General features: G+C 44.2%; 1 protein-coding gene across 4 annotated transcripts in view; it reads right to left on the bottom strand.

Moving 5' to 3' along the window:
- The window catches only part of pde4ba (phosphodiesterase 4B, cAMP-specific a), a 99,701-nt gene that overhangs the window by 5,199 nt on the left and 68,647 nt on the right, over positions 1-25,855 (bottom strand). For 3 of the 4 annotated variants that reach the window (XM_037468793.2, XM_037468794.2, XM_037468795.2), the window contains 4 exons: positions 11,582-11,694; positions 3,776-3,869; positions 619-893; positions 336-500 (listed from right to left, as the gene is read on the bottom strand). In XM_037468793.2, the coding sequence (XP_037324690.2) occupies positions 336-500; positions 619-893; positions 3,776-3,869; positions 11,582-11,694 (647 nt within the window). Of the gene's footprint in view, positions 1-335; positions 501-618; positions 894-3,775; positions 3,870-4,674; positions 5,195-11,581; positions 11,695-25,855 lie in introns of those variants that run through there. The other variant, XM_037468796.2, reaches the window with a different exon arrangement.

Here is a 25,855-nt window from a genome sequence, read left to right as displayed (position 1 = left end):
TGGACTAAAAGACAGAGAAGAGTAAATCCTGATCGGGAGGCTGGGGCGTTCTGACCTGAATGTCTCATCAGCTACTAGAACAGCAACAGGCATTCAAGGAAATAGGGGAAGTTCCTAGAGTGGGGCGGAGGGAGGTCAACAGAAATAAGCTCTTCAAAGCCGTGGTCCGGGACGTGGGGTGTAATTTAAGAGCTCACATCTCAACTTCAATTGAATTTCTGTGGATGCACACTCGGGCCCCAAAGTAAGAGGTGGGGATCTTTTTTTCAGACTTAAAAAGATTGTAAACCACCACAGTGACACAATGACTTGATACTCTCTCTGAAACAACTTACATCCAGGGCCGGAGTGGAGAGCAGGATGTGTGTGGACTGGGCCACGTCGGCAGCATGCAGGCTGTTGTGGTAGGCCACGTCTGAATGGTAGTGGTCCTCCAAGGTCATCATGTAGGCCACGAATGTATCCACTGGGATCTGAAATGTCTTTAACAGGTCTCGCTCCTGGAAAAAAAAACCCCAAAAACAACGCCGTTATTTACTGAGCGTCATGCGGGCATCGTTTTTATAGCGACGACACAACATTTAAGTAAGAAGAAGAACAAAGTGGAGTCCCAGTCACCTGGAAGATGGCGTACATGATGCAGGTCAGAGGCCGGTTGTGGGAGTACTCGGAAACGGTGAAGATGTTCAGACCCCACTTGTTGAGGTCCTCCAGCTCCTTGGACAGCAGCTCCTCCTTGTCGGTCTTGACACCGAAGCGGGAGATGCTGCTGCCGGAGAGCGAGGGCCCATGGGAGACCTTCTTGACTCCGCTGATCTGCGTCATCAGCTGCTGCTTCTTCTTCTCTCGCGTCTTGGATGTCGGCGACGGGATCTCCACCTCATTCTGTTTGTCTGAGGGAGCGCAAAGACAAAAGAATGAAAAATAAAATGACGTCGCTATCGGGAAAGAAGCGGTTGCCATTTTCGTTAGACTTCATATGGTCTAATAATTGAACTGTAGAAACACCTGCAGCCTCGCTCCTGATGGGTTTATGGATTCAGTTGCTTCATGCTGCCCTGTCTTCCACCGGCAGTCTCTCTTACTGTCCCCCCCGCCCCCCCCCAACCCACCGCACAAACACTCGCATCTCAGCAGTAGGCTCACATTTCATCTCCTGTTCTTTTCCCTCTAATTGACAGACTGAGAGCTGGGGCTCCCACACAGTTAAGGCACTTCCACAAAGAATGCCATTCAAAAAGCGGCCGCATCTTTCATAGCTCCATCAGATCACTTTGTGCGGGGCGTTTATTGCATTTATAATTGTGTTCAAACACACAATTGTTCTGGACACAAACGAAATGAGTAAGAAGTCCAACAATACACAGCAAACCATCAGGTAGTGCTCCATTCCAAAGGAGGTTTAAATACAAATGATCTAAAAATAAACACAGGAAACGACGTGGCGTGGAGTTCACTGCAATCCCAGGAGAATCGAATGAAGCCCTGCAGGGACTGGCTATCGGCACAAATGTGAACTGGGCACTCATCTGTCATGCCTTGACTCAGCTCATTGTGGGCCTATCAGCCTTCCCCTGTGGAGGGTTATTCAATTACCAGCTGTAATTCAAATAATCACTTTCACTCTAACGCACTCCCCCTCTCTCACTGCTTTTCTCCGCTTTTCTGTCGCTGTCTCTCGCTCTCCTCAGTCCTCCAGTGCTAATTGAGAATGGGCAATTAGGCGCTCTCAGACATGTGCCGTGTGGAAAACAAGGAGAAGTATATATTGCCCCCCCTGATTTATTACAAGCCATCATTACCACCACTGCTGTTTGTGTGTGTTTATGACCTGTGGGAGATCAGATAACATTTACAGTTACTTAGGTAGTTGTAAAAATACTGTACTCCATTCCACAGTTGATTTGATATGAACTAGTTTCTAGCACAGTTAACATGATCGTGTTATTAATGTTTTATTTTGGCTTGCAATGTGTCGACCAGTGTTATGGACGATCCTTTTTATATAATCGTTCTTTCTTTCTCTCCTTGTCTCACATTTTGCTCATATTATAGTTTCATTTCTTCTCTTTGTACACACTGATTTACGAAAAGTATAATAAGCAGGTGAAGGAAAAATCCATTCTCTTTCCTGCAAGTCTGTCCCCTCCCACGCTTATTTGGGTTTATTTTTCATCCTCCTCCACATGCCCTTCTGTGAGAGACGCAGGTGCAGTAGGGAGGGTGGGGGCTGATTGGGGCCATTTTTTCCCCTCAGTGTATTGCTTCTGGCCTAAAAAAAGGGAATTATGACATAATAACTCGCTAGGACAGCTGTGCTGGGGGAGAGGCACATGTCAGTAGACAGCATTCTGTCGGTCAACAATCCTTAAAGGGGAGTCAGAAAACCTGGTCTGAAATCGCCCTGTGAGGAATTATGGGATCTTCATTCATCCAGAGAATGATTCCAGGTTCCACGGTCACAATGTCACCAATCAAACCCAGATAGTCTACAAGAATAAAGTGATGTGTGATTTGGATCTAGGGTTGACCTCTGCAGAACCAGGCATACGCCAGGACACCAGAATGGATCCTTTTTGGACACTAATCTTAACAGATGGAAGGATGGAACAGAACTCTGCTCAGCTGAGGCCGAAGTAGGCCACCCCCCCAACTCCTCATTAATGTTCACTTGTTGTTGTTTTTTTATAAATGCCAGCAGGTTATTCCTGATTCCTCTATCAAAGCGATAGTCATCTCCGCCGGGACTCGTGGGGCAGCGGGATGGGGAGCGAGCGGTGGAGGAACAACGAGGCGTCCCTGCTCCCACATGTGTTAAGTCAGATGTGAGTCACCAGGCCTGCCGATATCATCTCAGTGCCAGCAAAAGGGGGGTTCCTCTGTGTCCACCTCTATCTTCTCCCAAACTGCAGTCAGCGACTCCCTGGCTTGCTTCTTCTGGCTCTCCTCACCCTCCTCCTCTTGCACTGTGAGGGATCCGCCAGCAGTCTTACATTCAATCAGGGTGCCAATCGATTGGTCTATAAATAGTCCTTCGTACCTCTAAGTGCATCCTGTCGGCCTTCCAGTATCCGCTGTGTTTCAATCTATATATTTCATTCAAACCCATTGACTTGTCCATCAACTTTGTGCGTCTGTCATGGAGACGACGTTGTGGTTCCGTGAAAACAACACATCTATCCAAAGCCAAACCTTTAACCCATTAGTAGGTATTGGTTGTCTCGCTAATGATGGTTTATATTATTTACACCTTCATTGACTTAAAGCAGAGTCATGAACATTTCTGTGCCGATGGGCAACAAGAAGCAATGCCTCTAAATACAAATATTAACACTTATATGACTCCACAAAGTGTAACTCATGTCCACAGCATCCAGGTCCAGTCCACCTACTCTGATTCTGGCCAACAAGCCCAAATCTCATTTCAAATGTCACTTTTTACAGTATTCAAACTATTTAAAGACACCTTTCTGCACATTTTTTACTTCAATTTGATGCTGATTTTGAGCCCAATGCCACAAAGGTCTGACGACGCTTCGTGGCGCAGTGTTTTATGGAACGCCCCCACAGATCAGCCTGCAAGAACAACTTGCACAGCAACATCATGTGCTGAGCCGGAGGATCTGTATGAGCCACTAAATATTGATTGTTTATGTGCTTTTTTTCGATTTAATTTCTCTGATCAAATTATAGCCTGTGGTTAAGTGTGCGTTATTAAAAGCAAATTGGTGGAATTATCAGTGAGTGAGTGAGTGTACACAAGACTTTCATTTACCTAGGAAGGTGTTGGAGATGAATTCAGAAACCTGATTCCCAGATCGACTCATCTCAGATAGGTGCGTCAACTCCCGATTCAACATTCTCTTGAACTGCAAGAGAGAAAGAGGAAGGGGGGGGGGGGGGAGATGTCGTCAGTTAACACTGAGGGAAGACCTGGAAGAAATATTTCATGGAAAACACAGTATAATCCCGTTCATACTACCAGCTTCCGAATACTATTTAATAACAGGAAGATGTCTGTGGGGCACACATTCGCTCATATTAGTGTGCAGATTATTATTATCTCTACCAGTGGGAAATCCATCATCTTTTTATACTTCTCAATCCACCTCGGCAACCAATTTTCCAGTTGTATTACCCTGAGTCCCATTTAATGGGGACTATTTAGCTGTTTCATTGGCGTCAGTGTGCAAGAATCAATGATGTCCACAGGAAAATGTTTTTTTTTTTAACAACATCTGACAATTTTCATGTAGTTTGAATCAATAGGAACCGTTTCACTTCTTTGAGGCTGGTGTATTTAACAGTACACGGAGACCCGGGCACTGCAGCAGCAGCTGTTTACGACAGACTGATGCATGCGCGTGCACACACACACGCACACACACACACACACACACACACACACGCTTATACAGACACACAGAGCTCTGCAGAGGGCTCAAGATGGAGCCTGAGCACCAAAACACCATTCTGTCAGACCAGCCTCATCATGATCGAGAGAACCTTTGGTGCAGATAGGGTAGCACAGAAATCTGAAAAGCCCCACTTTTCACAATTGATATTTGCAATGTTCAATTTCGATGAAACAGCCCCCGGATGCAACACACACACATACAGCACAGAGCGGTACAATACAATGAAAAGGGTGCCATGTAGATAAGAGCCACACACCTTAATGTAACCCCAAGACACCGACAGCAGGTAATTGGCTTCAGGCATTTTGGAACCCTTTCTCTCGTTCCTACACAAAGCCAGAACTGTAATCCAACGAGCAAAAAAAAAAAAGAGAGGGATGCGAACGGTATTCTCTCAGCGTCGAAAAAGGACAAAAGATCCCTTCTTCTTCTCTCCTCTCGTGATTCCCCTCTCAGCAGCTAAGAGAGCAGCTCGACAATGGCTCACTCTCCCTCTCGGCACGCGGAAAAGGGCCAGCTCCGAGTCGCCATGCTCGCGGATGAGTGTGAGGGTCGATGGAAAGATGAAAGATGCAGGAAAGAAGAGGAGGAGACCCGCGCGGCTCGCTGGGACAACTGGAGCCGGGCACTCTCCGTGCACCGATGGATTATAGAGGAGTGAGGAAGGGAGGAGGATGACAACGATGGAGACAGGAGGAGAAGGAGGAGGGAATGAGGCATCGATGTTCATCTGACTGGAGGGGGGGTTCCTCCACAGCTTTGCTGCTCTCACTGCTGTAGCCCCCCCCCCCCCCCTCCTAACCTGCTTCTCTCTTTCTCAATTTTTCTCTCTCTTTCCTCTGCTGTAGTCTGCCGACCCCAGCAACACGCTTTATTCAGAACACATGATTTGACAGAACGTAGGGAGACGGGGGGGGAGCCCTACTCACAGCTCGCCATATACATGAGGATGTGGAGGACTTGATGACATATAATATGTATACATATATGCATACAAATAATATCCATACCTTCAGAACAATTCCTCCTTTCATGTTTTTTAGCTTTACAACCCCTGAATATTCTCCCAGCTCCTAAAATTCCCCCTCAAGGGCATTTGTTTTTTATGAAGTCAGCCATTGTGAAGGAATTTCATGGAGCCGTAGCTATGCACTCCCTCTACAGTAAAATAATGAAGGTGGATAGACGGAAGGGGGGCCGTTTTAGTGCATATCAACTGCATATCCCCATTATCTCTAATATCATCCTCCCCCTCTTTTCTGCCCAAACGCTGCAGAACTCATAAGCCTGTTCCTTATCTGGATCCCATCATGATAATAATAAATGTTATCAGGGTGTCTGTGGATGGTACTTTTAACAGCCCAGGCAGAATGTAACGGAGTCAAAAGGAAAGAGAAATATGGCAGACAATTGCATCTTTCCCCCATGTATGTAACAACAGCTCAGGGTTTTCTCTGCATACCCCAATTAAAGGAACACCCCAACGCCATGGCAACAGCATCAGGGCTGTTTTGAAATGAGAAGATGGGATAAAAAGGGAGGAGAGGCTTCCCCTTTCCCTTCCCAGCCAGTCATGTGGTGTAGATGCTGAGCTGTCACGAGGACACACCACACATATCGCCTGCTCGCATCCAGCACTCCCCCCGCCGCCCCCCCCTCCCCCCCTCCATCTCTCCCTCACTCTCCACCACTTACATGTCAATTTCTATCTCAGCCGCCACTTGCCAACAGAGTCATCAATCTCTCTGTGTGTCTGTGCTGTGTTGATACCGCTCCAGTGTACCGGGCTGCGCCCCGTACCCGACTGGAATGTGCCGTTACATAAGTACCAACGGCCAACTGCGATGGCGCCCTGTTCCTATTCTTGTTGATTTTGTCACGACTTTTCATTGTGCCCCCCTTCGAGGGATGGCTGCAACGCATCGCTAATGAGAAAACGTACCCATGGTCCATGTCGCTTCAGAGGCGATCCGTGGGAAATTGTAAACAGAAGTTCCCAGAGATCCTCTGAGTCACATGTGTTTGTGCGCGCATACATGTTGGGAAGGATGAGGGGGAGATCAAAGCGTCCCTGCGAGGATCCCGGATTATCCTCCCACTGAAGGGAAAGAACCAGAAGCAGGGAGGCGGGATGCAGGAAATGAAGAAAAAAAAAAGAAAAAGAAGAGAAACCGAGGAAGCAACTCTTTATATAATAGCTCACTGAATAATATATAAAGAAACCCGAAATAACAGCGGGGGACGTCTCTCTCTGCAATGTGCTGAAGAGCTGTGGTTCCCCGAAGAAATGCCCCCCCCCCCCCCCCCCCACACACACACACACACACACAGAAGCACAGCAACCTACGAATGCTATTATCAAGATTTGAGGACAGGTGATGCGGACTAGTCACCTGCACGTTTAACACCATCCAGCCCCTTTGTTTCTGTGTGATTGCGTCATTGCTGTTGATGGATTTATTCTTCATTGGGGGGGGCAGAGGGGAATCCTTCTTCCCATCCCCAAGTGTCTCTTCTGTTTTTTGCTCTGCATAAAGCATTTGACCCTTTTTGATGTGGTAGATTTTCACCATTGTTGGTAATGCTTTGAAATTTAAACACTCATTAAACTAGGACCTGAATGAAAGTACAGCACAACAAATTCTTTGCTTAAACAACTTCCATCTTTTTGAAGTTGTGCCTTTCAGCCACCAGTGGGTGCACTCTGCTCTAGCTCAGCCTGATCATTGCCCTCTCAACCCTGCAGCAACAGCAATGCACAACTTAACTCACGAATAAACGTGATTAAGTCCAACTTTACCGACAAAGGCAAACACATCACAGTAGTGAGTCTTAACGAATGAAAGAACAAAGCAATTACACTACAAGGTTACATCAACGTTATAGCAATTCATTAAGAGTCATATGTACCAGGCTGGTAACATCAATGCAATGGCAAATATACCTGTAAATATCAGGGAACCTATTGACCACGGAGCGTCCGTTAGATGAAGATACAAGTAACTACAGTACCAGGGGGCTCACCCCCCCCCCCACTTTCTAAAAAAAAATGTTTTTGTTATTTTCCCACGCATGACAGTTTCGCTCACTCGTGCAAATACTAGAAACAACCAGGTGACTAAAATCTCCTTTGACAACACTAGAAACAGACACATGCTGATTTTTCTTAGGATGCTTTTAGCTCTCAAGGCCTGCTTTAGAGCACTAGCTACACATTTCAACTAAGTACCGACTGCTTGCGCCTTCAGGGGACCTTCTAACCTGGGATGAAATCAGCTTAATATTGTCCCAAAGAGAACATAACAGCAACTGCAATTTATACCGTTTATGTGCATATTTCCCTTTAATCTCTAAAGGATACCAGTTTTGGTAATTTCACAAACTAAAGTAGTAACTGGACAGAAATACAAAATCCAGAACTTTCCATCAAGGATCTGTACTGAATTAAAGTTTGATATACATGGCAAACGATGACAAGAGGTCTGTGGTCAGCGTATTAAAATACAGCCACAAATCTTAATTCAGGGTCACATGCTCAAAAGCGGAATACAGGCACCTCTGCCTCTTGCATGAATCAGAATAACAAAGTAAAAATACAACAAAAAGCCTGAGCTTTTAACATAAAAAACATCAAAAAATCCTAAAACTCACTTTAAGAATCCACGGCAATTCCTTAAATTCCTTCTGACGAGGACATCTTTAAAGAACACCAAAAGGCAAAAAGGAGCAACTAAAACTGTGTTTACAAAAACTATAACCACAGCTTGTGAAATTCAAACCGAGGAAAGTTTAGCACTCCAAGTCCAAACACAACAGAATCCCACAGTCCATCAAGATGCCCAAAAACCAACTACAGAACAAATCAAAGACAACTCACCTTTCTCCAACCATTTAGTTTCCCTAACTTCCTCTCTTTCTTGTCAAAGCAGCAGGCTCCCATGTTGCTGTGTGGACGGTGCGGCGCAGAGCGGTGAACGTGTGCGTCTCCGTCGGACTGCAGCGCGAGTGAAGAGGGCCGAGCCGGCGCTCTCTGACGCTGCAGTGACTCACTTTGAGCTTCGGTGTCTGACGAGGCTTTACCTCACACCTTCAGTATGTGGAGCAATGACTGAGAATGTGTGTGTGTGTGTGTGCGTTTGAGAGAGACAACTCTGCATCATACACACTCCCTCTTGGGGGAGAGGGGAGGGGGGGTTAGTCCCGCCTCTTGCGCCTGTTTGCTTGCTGGAGTCACAGCTCTGAGGTTTACACTGAAAATACCACGCTGATCAATCTGGTTGATAGGACACTTCCTTATTTGTTGAACACAGTGGATTTCCTTGAACACAACAACTGCTTTATTGCGTTGGTACACTGAGTTATGCGGAAACATGTAACTCAGACTCTTGTTATTTTCCAACAGTCCAAAATTGCAATATTTCCACTGATCATTGCTTATCATTTTTGACTAGTTTATAGAAGGGAAACGTAACATACCAAGATGCAACATGTAATCAAAAAGTTTTAAAAAATCCTAAATATATAGATATAAATATATATCATTAAATGAGATAAAATAGACAAAAAGCCAAAAATCTACATCAGCAGCAACTGCATGGACTAGAATATTCCGACTGGCCTTGCAGCTCTTTCAGCCGTACGTAAGAGGGAGGACAGTGACGTCCTGTAACCTCTCAGGAGGGACAGCCACCACTTCACCTGTTAGCATCACACTCTCACATTTCCCCTTGCTCGCACTTATATTTCTTAGTCTGACACAGCTTGAATTACAGTTTTTCCATCCTAAAAACAAAAAGAAGTTGAGTGGTCCCAATGGCTGTTCTCGTCAGCCAGGTTGAGTCACATGGCCCAGAGGCGGCAGTGGTGTGACGTTTTAGTTTGCTGCAAAAAACAACGCTGGGTGCAACATAGCTTTAGTCAATGTGCGCACATACGCACTCAAACACGCACTCAAACAGCTCATGCATTTAAGAAGGACATACTTAAGAGGAGTCCTTATCTGATGGAGTCAGGACACAATCGAATCAGGGAGAGATTGTGCCTAATGTGATCAACGGAAAATATCTCACTCTTAAACTCTCTAAACAAAAACTCATTACTGGCTTCATCTTGAAAAGAAACACATCGGAAAATATATCATTCTTCAAAGTCAACAGTGTGAGATATTCTGCCAACTAAGTAGAACCATAAATGTTTCAAACTGCCCTCATCTACTGACAGGGTTCATGTGGATAAAAGTCCTTTTATTATTCATAGATGGAGCATTTTGGAATGTCTCATCACACCTGCAGAAAACCTCTGGCTCAATCTTCCCATTTTTTATCAAACTGCTTTTTTTAGGTGCTTAAATGATGCTATTATATGGCATGATGTGTCCAAATGTAGGGTTAACATGAACAAACAACTTTTAATCATTTAGTAAACTCTAGACTCAATCCGTTGCAACTTCCACGGTGTGTTTCCTCTTAATGAGTCATTCTGTCGACTTTTCACTGTCTGTGTGTGAATGTTCTAAATGGCTTATAGTAGTTATTCAGTTGAAACCAGTCCAGCATGGCTGTTTGTGCTCACCGTGTGTCCAAATGACGACAGCAATGGGAAAAATAAACACAACCATCAAGCATCCAAACGGACATGATGGGACCTCTATTGTCGTCTGGAGGGAGAGCGGTAGGGGGGGGGGGGGGACCAGGAAGGAGACAGGAAAAGAGAGTCACTCTGCCCAGAGGGTCTGCATGGATCCCTCACACACACACACACAGTTCCCTCTCTTCCTCTGCAGTTTATTGTTTCTGACCCACTGCGAGATCCCTCACATCCTGTTGTCCAATTTTTTTGAGAAATAACAAGCTTATCCCCTTGGCCGGCTTGGCGAACGTTATCCAGGCTCTCTTACACACAGCTGCCCCTCACCCCAGATTTATGTCAGTTTTACTGCCAGGAGCAAATCCTGCATAGTTCAGACTATTGGAAGTTTGGAGTCAGCAAAAAAGGTGTAATCTGTAATTTTTTATAATCCAGCGCTCGTCTGCAGCGGTCCAAGGTGTGATTTCCAATGTGATCTAGATGGTCCTGCATCTAGTCTCACGTTTGTGTAACAACGTTGGAAATTCAATTGCATGGCCGAAATGTACGTGTTACATTAACAGACGAAATTGTTCTATTGAGGGTTTCGGAACAGAAGGATGTTGCATGTGTATAGACTTTAAAGCCCTCTGAGGCAAATTTGTAATTTGCGATTTTGGCCTATACAAAAATAAAATTAATTCAATTGAATCAAATATATCAGAGCGGTATACGAGACGTGGCATTCAGCAACATGAACGAGAATTGTTCGCACAGTGCAAAAGCTAAAAAAAAAGCTTCTCCTTGGTTTTCTTCTGCCTCGGCCCCCCTGCTTTGGGCCCGCGGACCTTTATGACTCTGAAATCGAGCTGCGGGGGCCACGGGGGATTTTAGCGCTGCAGTACCACGAGTGGCCACTTGAACACATCTAGCACGATGCCGTCTAGCACAAAGCATCGTTTTTGCAAGAAAAAAAATGAATTATTACTTTTGTACTTTACATTTCTTCATAGTCCATGAATAATTTACATTTTTCAAACTTTGCCAGAGTAAACGTTTTTTTTTTTTTTAAAGGAAGCAGGAACTTTGAAACAGAAGAAATAGCCAGTGGACAGAGAAAAAGAGGATCCGAACAATCACTACAGACGGGAAACCATTGTGTCCAATTTACCACTATTGCATTTAGAAATGCAATAGTGCCACAAATAGAACATTTGTTCATATCATCCTTGTACCCTGCATCACAGTAGGAGAGACTGGACAGAAATGGTTGTTTTTTTAGTAATGAGGGGACACATTTCCTCCATTTGCCCCAACTTTTTTTCACAAAGAGAAAATTAAAACAGTTTGGTGATGTTTTAATCAGCTGATGAGTGTCATCAAGTCTTTTCAACCTGACAGTGCCCAATGCGCCTTCCAACAAACCAACCTCTTGGTTCCTGTGCATTTAATTCGTCTTTAAAAGTTCATGGTAAGTTCACTCTTGTTTTACAGCTTCCGTGTCACTGTCATTGATTTGTTTATTATGCCACTGAACATTTCCCACACTAATGAAGAAGAAGAATGGAAGTATCAGAATTGCAAACAGCCTCTCCTACCTTGTTAGAGGCCATGTCGCTGACGGAGCGGTAGGTCTGGATGGTCTCCAGCTGGTCCAGACACCAGTCCAACTCCTCCATCGTCTCCATGGCCAGCTTCTGGAACGCCTCATCTGTCAACAAGCGGCCGGGCACACAGAGACACGCTGTCAGAACACGGGGCGCACGGGGAGCTACCAGCCAACTCCCACCCACGGGTCCTGCCCGGGCTGCTGCTGCTGCTGCTGCTGCTGCTGAGGGAGGGGAAGGGCCAGAGGTGGTACCCGGCTGCAGCGCTCCTCTCATCGGGAGGAGGTGTTGCTGTGAAGAGGGCGGCGGGACTCCCAGCTTTCAAAAGGAAAGGAACCCGCTAAGTCACACACTCGAGTCTTGTCTCCGGGCCGCCTGTGTGTGACAGAACGCACTGCACCCTCCTCACAGGAAGCAAAACAGACACCTGTATGTCGAGCACGCACACGTAAAGCTTCCATCACATCTAAATGTAGGCAAATACGTACTTTGACTTAAAGCAACTGATTCATGAGCCCCACAAATTGGGACGCTGCTTGGTCCGAACAGTGGTTGAGACGCAGGTTGCGCCCCACATTGTGTTTGAATGAGTCCATGCAGGGTTTTGAGTATTAGTCCTAAATGTCTGGTGCATAAACAGTGACAAAGTGTTGCAAAGAAATGTGTGGTTACTGCTTTGCAGTGAGGACATAGTAGGTCAAAGGCGTAACCACCACCATGATACAAACGTAACCAGATAAAAGAAAAAATTACAGGAAATTATACTTCAAATTTACCAGAACGGAACAACCAAAAGTTACTTTATGACTGTAAAGTAAATAAAATGTCAGAATAGGATATATTTAAAGTACAGACGTTAATAGATAATCAAAATGGTTATGATTATGATCCGTACCAATAAAACAACATTGTAGAGCGCTAAATGTACACAATACATTATTAAATAAAACCAATGGCCTACAAGGGACTTTAGCTTTGAATTGAAATGAAGTAAAACATCCTCTTGTCTCATACATGCTCACTTGGTATTTCCTTGTGTCATAGGCGTCATCGATCCAACAGCCCGACGCCACAATGACATCTTTAGCTTATCGTCGTGCCGCTGGCTTTTTAAATATAAATGTTCTCTCTACCTTTGCTATGTTCGTGTTGCTCGCATAAACTCCATAACCTCTCCATCACCAAATAAAGTCTGTTTATAATTAACAATGAACTTGTCTTTGACCAGATGTGGAGAAAAACAACCGTGTGTTGCATGAAGTCAATATTCCAACCCTGATCCCGTGGTTAACCTCTTTTTTTTTTCTTCAGATAACTACAACTGTAAGTCAAGGTTGGGAAGCAGGGGGGGGGGGGGTGTGGGAAGAGATGACCAGTGGGCCTAAAGTGACAGGCACACACACACACACACACACACACACACACACACACACACACAGACACACACTGCGGCTGCACCGTGTGTACTGCGGGTCTCCTAGCTGCGGGGCACAACATGGCAGCAGGGTGTGCGCTGTGGCGACCTTAGCGTGGTCACGTGGAATGTGTGCCTTGCTCTGATCTCCTCGCCGTCAAAGACGCGAGCCTGTTTGCTCTCCCAAACACGAGGCACCTGGCGCTTGGCCCACAGGCTTCCTCCACAGCGAGGAGGCGCCGGGGGGGGGGGGGGGGGGGGAGAAAGTGACGGGTTTGTTTAGTTTAGCCGGCAAGCTTCTGATGTGAAAACGGCTTACGCTCTTTTGAGATGTTTCTTCCCCATATTGTCAACACGTTTGAGGTGGTTTGTGTCTTTGAAGAGGACGGAAAAGTTGTTTTTCCCTTTGAACTATTAAACTGTGCTCAGGCTGCAAGTGAAATGTGGTCCTGATTTGTTGATGGACTCACGCTATTATATTTACATGCAATAATTGTAAAAACCAATTCCAAAAACGTCTAATTATCTAGGTTTTTGTTGTTCAATATGTATGTGGATCAAATTGTTATTGAGTAAAGTGGTGGAGTTATAATAAATAAATAATTATAGAATATTATGTCTACATTTACAAGAATAATTAGTTCATCAGATGGGCACTTGTGTGTTTAAAGCATTTCATTCTTTGATCAGACATGAAGACAAGAAGAAGACCGGTTGACTACAACTAGAGACGATACAGGTTTCTTTGTTCTTGCACTAGTTTTTCCCTTCATGCAAGTGCACGCTTGTAAGCAGCAGCTGTGCTGATGATCAACAGATGTAGATTTGTTGGTGTGGGTAATGTGGCAAGAAAGAAAGGCATCAATTGCAGGAAAGTGGGCAAAATAGACGACATGGATGTACACAACACATACGTTTAGAATAAACATCTCCGAGGAAGGAAAGCATTCGATGCTATTTAAACCTCATATACTGCTCTGCAGCTCTTTGCAATAAGAACTAAGTCTGATTGTATTCTTTAGAGCCATTTAGCATACCAAGCACACACAAACCCGAATTTAAGTTGTAATGTATTTTCCAAAAAAGAGATTGTGTTACGGCTCGAGGCTGCTGATGGGACCAACAACAATTTGGGTTTGGCATCACGTGTGTTTCTGTGCTCGGTGTTGGACGCTGCGTTCAGGGTTCAAACTCAAAAGGCTCTCAACCGCGTTCGGAACTTTTGTTTCAGAACCTACAAAGATCTGGTTCGGTGAGTCCGGGGGACATCGAGCCGGTCGCATGGCCCACTTCTCGTGGGTCCCCGCATACGAAGGCCATTGTCTGGGTAGGTGCCAGATCCACTTAACTTAACGATGGCACTTGTATAACAGCGTTCCTCTGATCGCTGGCCAGTGAGCAAACAAAGCCCAGAACAGTCAGTCTTCTCCTCGGTGCAGTTCAAATGGGAAAAAAAAACAAAGAGTAATGTTCTAAGCACGGAAGCATTTGAAATTCGCTCAGTTATTTCTCACTACCATTATGATCAAATATAATCAAGCCAATGCTTCAAACACCTTACTTCAGAGGGGAGTAGGGTGTACATGACCATAAAGGAAACACAACCCAGGCTCTGTTTTTATTCCGCAGATAAAAAGACAGATAAATCTCCAAAATCCTTTCCGGACATTAACTTGCTCCGCTGTCCCTGAGTTAACCTTAATCTTAATTGAAAAATAATCCCATGAAAACGTGTCCACGCTCCACGCTAGAAAAGATTATTGAAACAATAGAAACGCCTGAAAATGCTCCAGATTTCTTAACTAAAATGAATCAGCTTTTTTGTACAATACATCTGGAACAACACTGCACCCCCTTAGATCTCTACCTCTACTCAGCAAACTTACAAGTAAAAAAACATCCTGCAAACCCTTTCGTTAACAATGCGCTTATAGTATGGCACGAGGTGTGAGATATCTTGGGGAAAAGAACTCTTCTATCCCAATATCAACCATTTGGGGAAACAGAAACTTGAAGCCTGGTTGTGAAGTTATGGGCAGACAGAGGCATCGGAAAGATTTCAGACTTGTGTGATTATGAAACCCATACTTAAGTTTTAATGAATGCATTTTTTTGAAAAGCATCTTCAGATAAGAAGCTTCATAACAAAAGACACAGAACTCTGTAACTTTCCTCCCTGTAAATTCTTTAGAGAAGATAACTCTGTGGGTCAACCGGTCTGATTTCAAAGTTTTCCCCAGATGACAAAAGACTATCTTGGTGTTCTACACCTACATGAACACGTAGAAGAGTGTCGGGGCATATGCCTACAGTGTCAAGTCCAAACACTGAACTCAAGATTTAACCTCCTCCAGTGTAAATGAGTGATGAGAACACACATTCCTCCAGAGTCACTGCACCGCGTGTTACACCAGATGATCGTGTTAAATGTGGTGAACATCCTCTGGGAATGCTCCCATCTTCAAGGTTTCTAGAAAGAGATCGTTACAATAGTATCCGTCTGTATCAAACAACAACTTCCATTATGTTCAAAACTAGGTCTTTTCAGGTGTTTCCCAGCAAAATGTACTCTGAACAATGGCATAAAAGAAGATGGTGCTACTTTGTCTTCATGAAGCTAAATATATAAAATTGCAATTGCTTGGATATCTGTTCACAGACTGAGCAAACAACTTCTACTTCTACTGCAGAGGAACTTACATATACAGTATAGGATATATAAGGGATATATAACATCTTTGGAGCTCATTTATGAAATTCCTGGAGGGAGAAGACTTTGTTGTAACCCTGAAGCCGGTACAGTCTGGGGAGCATTCTAGTTTCGGCACATATCAGCATATTTCTTTTTTGTGCCTGCTGAGAAACAGTCCGTATAACGGCCAACAACAAATCTCACCACTGATATTTATAGTTGATCATATGCACTTTAAGATGTGTGCCTTGTCTTTGTTTTGTTCCTTGCATGTTTGTGTAATGCGGAGAAAACAATAAAAAATATTCATTAAAAAAAAAGCTTGTAAAGGACAACTAAAAAAAGCTGAATCTCAAAACTTTCAAACTTTACAAACTTTATTAGACATTGATGCTATAAACCACAATAAAGGGTTTCTACCTTCCACACAAGTCTAAACTGTAAATATGTACTTTAGCAGATATAGAAATTAGCAGACCTTTTGATTTTCTCACTTGTTTTCAACAGAAGAAGCATGAAGGTTTGCCGTATATTAGTAAATACTTAGTAATTAGTAAAAAGTTTGTAATCTCACGGCCTCGGATGGACGAAGGGAAATACCGTTCAAAAGCCAACACACACACACACACACACACACACACACACTAGCAGCACAATGTCAGAGGGGATTTCCAGCGCTCCCACCCAAACATACGGACCTTTCTGATCAGCGCTCAGAGACCTACAGTCTGTCCCACAGCAGCAGACAGGAAAACACGCGTTTACACATGAACAATCCAGTCCGACACACACCAGTGCACCAGCTTTGACCTAAAGCTTTTACATCAAACATGAACTTTCCAGCTGGGGGAGGCAGGGCCAATAGTCTGAGGAGTCAGGGGTATGACCATATGAGGTCAGGTACATATTCAGTTCAGTTTAAGCCTTATAATAAGATTTATTAGGTAACAGTACCACCTATAACAACGAAAGACCAAACCTAATAGCAAACTTACTGGTTTTTTTCAGTATGAATCCCAATAGGATGTTTGAAAACAGTGCGTTATATCCTTCAGTATCCATAGGGTTTCCACCACAGAGATTTTGTAAAAGTCTGTGGCCCCGTCGATTTATTGAAGGAGGACTTTATGGGAGATAACTACTTCATTGCAGAAGCAGTGCACGCTCACACCCAAAACCTAGTGGACGGACAGCGTGCGGCATATGTCCGACCAGAGGAATTAATAAAGTGTGTGTGTATGAGACAGCTGCACCTGCCGTCCCCTTGTGTGCACAGTTAGTTTCTTTCCTGTGATGTTAAACTAGCTGCAGGGGAGTAGAAGGGCTGCTGCTCATCATCAGCAGACAAAGCATCCATGGGCACCGCGGACAGGATGTGAAGTCATCCTTTCATAATCATTTCTGTTTTATAAATTATTGCGTGAGTATTTATGATGTTATCTCATGCCACATTTTCCTTGAGCCGGCGGTGAAAAGACAAACACACCGAGAGAAACCAGACCATGACGTCGGAGTCAGACGGTGAGACATTCTGGTGTGACATCTATTACTTTACCAGAAACAGAGTTTCAAGTCGACCTGAAACCCTCTGCGGCGTTACGCAACACTTCCTATCAAAGAGCAGAGTGGGGGGAGGGGGGGGGGGGCTGTCTCCCTTCTTACAAGCCGAATTATGACTTCACATGTACAGCGTTGCAAAATGTACTTGAGAGTGGGAGCATTGCGAAAAACGGGGAAGAAGCTGGAGCTGGTTGTGGCTTCAGGGGCCCGTTACGTGGTTAGAATAGTTTGTCGATTGAAACATTTCTGTAAGTCCGGGTTGTGAGAGGAAATAACATCATGACTGCTTTTTAAAAAAAATAATTTATTAGAGCTCATTTTTCTCATTTACAAGGAGCGGAAAACATATAATGTCTCAATAGACGGTGTTGCCCTGTGGTTTTAAATTGTAAACACATTGCAGCAATCAAGGATTTACGCATGCTTCACCTCTTGTGAATTTTCACCTTCGCCGGAGGCGTGTGTCGCTCTGGAACGCGCCGCGGCTGAAACATACTGCTGCCTTTTTTCGTGTGGTGGAAGCCCAGGAGCCGCAGGAACGCATTAAAAACACGGACTCGATGATTTAAAAAAAGCGGATGTGTGAGATGCTTCAGGTTTGCGTACATCTCCTGGTTGGTCACAGACAACGTTTCTCGGGCTCTTACTCTGAGTCTTAGAGGGCCTCAGAGGGCCATTTAAGTTCAGTATTTGTTGCGGCGCTTTGCTCAGGTCAACGTTTCCAGTGTTGCTGTGTGTTTTACTGTTGTTTTGACTAAGTCTGTATAGCTTTGTCTACCACCCTTTGAGATGTCACCTTGGCCCGGGCTCCCTTGAATGTCACCAGACTGAAAATGAGGTTATCTGAGTAACAGAACAGTTTGACACGTTGGAAAAATACACCTGTTTGATTCCTTGCTGAAAGTGCAACGAGAAGATTGAGAGTGCACTCATGTACGTTCATGTAACTGTTCACTGGAGACCCCTCTGCTTGGGCTTTGACTGGAGTTGATCAGACACCCGCAGATGTGTGCTGATGTGCATGTCCGACCCCTGCATGGTTCTGGCTGACTGTTGTCCGATCCTTCTGAATGGACACCGGGGTGCCTTCACTTACACAAACACACTGCCCTGTTCACAGGTTCACATTCCTGTCACATGAACAATATCAAGTAGCTCAGAAAGCAAAAAGTCAACCTGCCAAAAAGGTGGACACTGATTCCAGATCCTCTGCAGTCTTTGGAAAAACAGCAGAAAAGAATTGCCTTATTAAGCAAAATGTTGAAATCCAAGTATAGCAAGAAAAAAAGGTATGGTACAGGAGTTCATGCTAATAAAAACCCACATATGTGGCAAACCCAATTGTGATTTTATATCATGCGGTTTCCTACAGCCAAAGGTGAGGTCTTCATGTGTTTGGTTTTGCTTTACAACAGGCAAAAAAAAAAACAAGATTAAAATTCTAAGGACTGATCTGGAGCAAGGGGCCTAAAGGCTAGCGGTGTGTCTGCATCAGTACTGTTATCTGACTGCTCGTCATCGTGTGGTGTAAACAGTCTAAATGTTTTCCTGTCAACATCTCTCTGCCTCCCTCTGATAATAAGGATGGACGTCATCGAGGCCGTTTGTCCCTCCTATCAGCGGCTCCGTGGACCTGTGAGTGGAACACCGTCCTGTCCTTGAGCTGCACTCTCCATCATTCTCCTCGTGGGTTTTGGCTGCTGCACTCTCAAACTCTCACGTATTCTTCTCCCACCTTTCCGCTCGCCCTCCTGCTGTCAGCTTCCCTAATCTCCGACGTGTACAGTCAGACACCCTGCAACAGACCAAGCTTTGTCGGTGTTACCTGAGTTGAACTCTCACTTTGGGAGCAACAGCACTGGCTGGGCTGAATAGGCCTCATTGTCCTGCTGGCTGGCTTTTGCCCCTTGGGCTGATTAGCATAGATCAGAGAGGCCATGAGCCCAGTTAGACAAAGTGCTGCGTAGAGCTACCATCACACAGGTCTGCTGTTGGTGTGGGGACGGGGGGGACGGGGGGGACGGGGGGGCATCTGATTTCTGATCATGAAAAAAAAACATGTTCCTGCTTCTCTTGATAATCTACAAAACTCACCGTCAACACTATTGGAACTATTTTACATCAAAGGTTACATGCTTATTTCCAAAAATGGCGCACTCCTTTAAATTGAAAAACCACCAATTCTGAAACAAGAACCGCTGACTAGGCTGAAAAAAACTTATTTGGTCTCACTTTAAAAAACTTAAAGACAGCCGAACCTACACTGTTGACCCACTTCATTTTATAATGAAGGATAATGTCCTACATGTCAAAAGCAGTGATGCCTCTAATCTGACCACCTTCAGTAAAGAGTAATCTAAAGCCTTATTGTGTCCAAACCAGTGATGTCACTGTGCGTTACGTCATTAATAGTAAAACATATATTTGATTTCTTGGGTCAACGACCCGTCGGGTCAGCAGCAGCCCCCCCCCCCCCCCCCAAACCCAACCATCTGCCCCTCTCGACTAGATAAGGTTGGCATAACCAGTTGTCATTTTTAGGTTGAGGCAGCTGCTGCTGAATGTAACTAGTAAAGTAACTTGTAATCTAACTTAGTTACTTTTAAAATCAAGTAATCTGTAAAGTAACTAAGTTGCCTTTTGAAGGAGTAATCAGTAGTGAATAATCAGATTACTTTTTCAAAGTTTCAGGCAGGAAGGACATATTTTACATCCTTACAATGTGGAAGAAAACGCTTCTTCTTTCAACCAAGGCCTTTAAAAGATTTCATGTCTAACCATCAGGAAGTAAACAACATCATGTGCAACTAGACAAGCCAGATGTACAGGCCGTTTGTCCTCTGGTTAATTTGGGCTTTGATTTATGGAGTGACATTTTATTGAGCTCACGCAACAAACCATTTGGGTCTCAACACTTTTACACTGGTGAAAATCATGGTCTTATTCACCTTCTCTTGACCCTGTTCAGCCATGGTGGACCTGATGAGGAGGCAGTAGGCCTGATGAGACTTTCTATGAGCAGAGAGTTTGCGTGCGACAAAAGAATCTGTCTCCTGTGACATATGAATACCAGCTGAAAAAAAAAAAAAAATCAAACAACCTTAAAAGGCATAATATGTATGTGTGTGTTTGTGTGTCTGCATTTCAGACTAAACCCACTAAATACAATTAAGCCAATAAAGAATATTGGGACTGGTGAGCAGGCACAAAGAGATTTTATTTTTTTTGACCATATTGGAATAATAAAACGTCCTGATTGAATCAATATCAAATACAAGTGGACGCCAAGTCACATTCAAATAGGCAACAACAAGGAAACAGGCGAGCCGTGGTTTGCCTGTTTCCTTGTTTTTGCCGATAATGATCAGGATGATTTTAGCTTACACTAGGTGGGTGTATTTCACTACACAATAATTATTGAAATAATATTTTGTATCCTGTTCCAAAACGAGGGGGGGGGGGGGGCTTGCGGGTCCAAATACTCAAACAAAAGAGCCAGTCGAGAATCCGTCTGCGCTGGGCTGAACAGGCCTGCTGGCAAGGGAGCACTTGAGGGGAAGGGCAGCCGTCTGCTTTATGGCTGTGCTGACGTCAATGGCATAATTCAAATACTTGCAGGGTGCACGCTTCCAGCTTTCTGAACCTACACTCACACTCTGTGGCAGGCCTCAGCTAAAACCCGACCTGGAACCGGACTGAATGAAACGCCAACGGCTGGAAGGGAGTCACCTGGCACTCGGCCCTTCAAGTCGTCAAAAAGGCCTGTGACGGATGGACATGACTTTGGAAATGTGTTGTGTAGTTGCTAACCGATACTTTGATAACCGATACCGTTGATACTTTAACTGATTCAAGAGAAAAAGGTACAATTGAAAGTCTGTGTGTGTGTGTGTGTTTTTTTATGTAAGTAAAAAAAAGGAAGCCGACAACCAAAATGAAGTAAATTCAACCCCCTTCTGAGAGGAGCGATTCCCTCTTACTGAAAAAGGGAAGTGACACTGATTTTGTGTGACGTGTGTTAGTGGTTCTGTCATTTTCAGTGTCTACAAGTGAATGCGCGCGCACGCACACAATGATATGTTTTGGGGTTTTTCGGACTGATATGTGGTCTTTATGTTTCTCTCGTTGGCTTCGAACTCAGTGAAACAATCAGAGAGATTGTTGAAAGATTTACTTACAAGTTGGAAAATGCCACCGACCGAACATTTTAAGATAGCTAAATAATAAATAATAAATAGTACTATATGTTTCTAACAACTGATAAGGAACCCAATCAACAAGTAGAATACAATGTTAAGTGGAATAACAAATAACATCAGAGTGAGTCAACCACCCCTTAATCGGGTCTCTTTTCACACTCACACAAACACAAACACACAGAAGCAAGCGGGTCTTTTCCCAAACCCCAGGCTTGGAGCCAGCGGGTATGGACCGGTCCGAGCAGAGTGAATGTGAGGAAGTGCAGCTTCTCTGGGACTCAGTAGACGTGTCACAGGCTTTTCAGCACCAGGGTTACTCTTTATTTAACCACAGCTTGCATTTAAAAACCCTTTGAGGACAAAGAGAGAACACAAGTAAGTCCCCTTTTTCCCCGTGGTTGTTCAGTAGGACCCCAGTAGATGGGTGCGCCATCAATTCTGTAAGCCACCAGAAGCCATCTGCATAGAAACCTCCAACCCTCTTTCACCCTCTGAGGGGAATCCGATCCGAATCCCAACACCTGAGAGTTTGAGGGCACGGATACAGTGAAATGGGATCTGATGCTGGCAGCTTTTTAGATCTTATTTGAGTCGACACAGCTGTAGACATGCACGCACACACACAGACCCACTCACAAAACTACATTAACAAAATAAGTCACACATGTGGAGATTTTTTGTTTAAAACGTATATGATGTATATGTTCCTATCACCTCGTTTTTGCAATGTCACACAACTTAAAATTAGGTTAGTACGCGCAATTGGTTGTTTCCTCGTCCTTCTAAACTGCATGAAAAACCTAAACTCTAAAAGAAATGTTTTTTATAGTTGCAGAATATTCATGAACCACGAACAGGGCATTGGACATTGAGGTTAATACCTTATTTAATACCTACCTTTAAGCTTCTAATGTTTTTATTTATGTCACAGTTTGTTTTGCTACAGTAACTTCATGCTAACTGGCTGCTTGATTCAATCATACAAAAGATGTTTCCTAGCAACCAATTAACACATTTTGACAGCTATTTTTTATTTAGTCTTATTCATAGTATTTAGACGAAAATGCAAATTCATTTTAGTCACAGTCATTTTAATCCAACGTCGCGGTCCGTAACGGTGACCAGAACCACCGCGGCCCCCACCGCGGCCCCCACAGTGACCGAAGATCCGTTTTCGTCATGTCTTATTCGTGGGAAAAAAGGTCGTTAACGAACATTTTTCGTCGTAGTTTTTGTCGACAAATTAACACTGTAAAACTGCTTAGTCAGGAGTATTTGTTGGGTAAAGAGATAATAAATTCAGGCTCATTTAATTTACCTTCTCATCTCATGTAACAAAGGTAAATAGAGGCTGCCAACAGAGAAGCAAAAAAATAATAATGCTTCAGTGTAAAAATAAGTCTACAAATCCGCTGCCCCGCTGCCATCCTTCTCTTTCTCTCCCTCTCTTTTGTCCCGCTCTCTGAGGGTCATCGATCACCAGCTACGAACAGAAGACAAAGAAGTCAATTCCTGGAAAAGCACAAAGGACGGAGGGGCATGTTTCTTTTTTGGAAACTTAAATCCCCCTTTCAGCTGAATAGCAACGTTGGAAAACAAAAAACCTTCCTCCGGGTTTCCAACACACTCGTTTCACCAAATCGATGAAGTATATTTAGTATATTTGTAAAGAAACGTCTTTAAATGTTCGGTATTTCTCAGGTAAATCAACCACCAAGTAGTTGGTCTCCACAACAATCAAAAACAAGCTTTTTTTTCTTTCTGAAACGGCCAACAGTGATCTGTGAGAAAGAGGGTTGGCATTGAAGCCAGCTCACACTGTCACACACTCAACAAGACTTCTTCTAACGTCTATGACACAGACGCACTGGGACATGATTATTTATGACGCCACCTTGTCTCCAAAGAGTCACATGGCATAAACAACGGTCACATCTGAAGACCAGTGGGAGAGCGGAGCGCTCTGGAGGAAAGCTGTGATATTCCTCGCCCGCTGTCTGCTGAGAGCAAACGTACAGCTGTGTCACCCGCAGACACGGTGATGGGAGGCTCTAGTCCCATACAAGGAGGCTCACCTGATGATGCAAGGTGGACAGACAGGGATTCATTTATCGCACACAACACACACACACACACACACACACTTGTGGACGTGAACACACCGTGGGACGTGCATTTTTCAACGTAGGGGGAGAAAGGGGACACTCTGATGGATGTGGTTTATTGCTGGGCAGGCGCTCTTCACGCTCTTCTTCTGAACTCCGGAAACGTTGCCAGAGCATTTCTCTACGTGTGACACATATTGGAGACGACAGTAATAATAATAATAATAATAATGCTTGGACGGGCTGCTCAGAAGGTTAATCGTGGATGGAAATAGCTTAAACATACTTCTACAACTGTCTTTTAAAAAGGATCGTGTGGAGATATCCGATATCATTTGTATATGCACTACTACAATGGTTTTGGAAATGGTGAAAAGCCCCCTGCATCGATCATGTAGGAACGGCCTCTGTGAAAGTCCCAGGCTTTACTGTCCCCAACCCCTGACCTTCCTCTCTTTGTGGCGTTATGACAACATCACGCCAGAGTTCTTCTGCCTTTGCTTCTAAATAAACTTTCCCATGTAAACAATAAACCTAAACGTAATTCCACCAAGCTGCAGATGTGGCCTCATGCAAATAAAAATGAAGAGACACTGGGGAATGAAAGTGGTCTTACAATCCTGAAAAACAAGCCCGTCAGACATATATTGAGATTTGATTGGCTGAGGATTTTTTTTTTTTTTTTACAGAATTATCGTTTTATTGAGGAAATGAAACTTAGGAATCAATGTTTGTCAGTGGTCCGATGTGGTTTGGTGGCCAATTTGACGTTGGGATCTTTCATATTCAGCATATTAGCTCCTGGGTTTGGTCCAAAGGTCAGTTTTTGGCCACCGAATTCTAACAATTTCATCATTAGGTGGATGTCTGTGCAAAATAACAACTTCCTATATAAAACTCTTTAAACAAGCTAGCTGCTTTGTGAGTAGCTAATTGCTAACAACGACTTTCTAACATGCCCCAAAAAAACAGTGCTAATATGCTCATATTTACCATGTATGGATGCGCAAAGTAGACTTGGATTTCCAATGTGTTAAAACCTGCCTGCAAGGTCATGTATGAGTTGTGAGCTGAGTAATAACAGAGTTTTCGTGCAGGGCTTCATGCTGCAGGTCAGACAGACACTGTCTGCTCTTTGTCTGCTTCCACGGCAAACAAACTCATCTGTGCCTCAAGAAAGAGGGATGAATTGTTTCAGGCCCCCTTATAAAAGCCCGAAGGCGGTTTCTAAACACCCGACAGAATATGTACATCTGTAATGTGTGAGCATGAGGAAGTAATGTTATCACAGTGGCCTATTTCCTCATTAGAGTGACACGATCCCGACCTGCTGTACGTCCTTCTATGGAGAGAAAGGTGTCTGTGGGAGTAGAACACACACACTCACTTTCTTACACTTACACTAACCCTCCTTTATTTGTCGTGCATTCACTGCACACTGTGCCCCAGCACACACAGCAGAGTGAAAGAAGTCCTCATCCAGCCTCACCTTCAAAACAAACCACGGATTACAGCCTCCGGTGGTGAAACAGATCTAAAACTAATCAACAGAAACGGTCATGAAGCTGAGATGTATTATAGGACATTTGTGTATTTTCGATTGCATTTGTTTTACATAGTAGGAAACAATTCATTTTTGATCAAAATAGAGTGATCACGTGTGATCGTACACATACCCACTACTGCTGATGCCATGTGATGACAGCAGCCATCTTGGCTCATATTAACAATGCCACATAAGAACCATTCATTACCCTCTCCTTCCAATAGCAATACATATGCTTGCTGTGTAAGGCTGTAACACCACGAGGACCATTTCCAGTCAGGCGGGGACAAACAAAACACACCGTCTGGACACACGTCAACTCTGTTTGTTTATCTTGAAAAGCAGTTGCAGTAAATCAGTGGGGAAAATGATTCTCCAGATAGCACAGCCTTTCCTGTCAGCTGTCTACTGTAAACAGTTCCAGTCAGAGAAACCCAAACCCTCTCACCATCCCCAAAGTTCTTTCTCTAAGGTTCCCCCTCCCCACTGCTGCCCAGTGACTGCTCTCTCTCTCTCTCTCTCTCTCTCGCTCTCTCTGGCTGTTTGAGTGGGGTTTTCGTTTTTTTTTTGTTTTGGCCTAAAATCTAACCTTATAACCTGTAATACACACCACAAGAGGAGGTTGCAGCACCACCTAATATTTGGGGGTTTGCGCAGTAATCTGACCAATCTGGGAGCCACCCCCCCCCCCCCCCCCCCCGGGGGCATTTAAATAACCGGGAGCGGGAAATGGTTAAGAGGGCAGGTAA

This window comes from Pungitius pungitius, chromosome 7 (genome assembly GCF_949316345.1).
Source record: "Pungitius pungitius chromosome 7, fPunPun2.1, whole genome shotgun sequence".
In the NCBI taxonomy this organism is placed as follows: domain Eukaryota; kingdom Metazoa; phylum Chordata; class Actinopteri; order Perciformes; family Gasterosteidae; genus Pungitius; species Pungitius pungitius.
The sequence above is the reverse complement of the archived record's forward strand: the minus strand, read 5'-3'. Positions and strand labels throughout refer to the sequence as shown.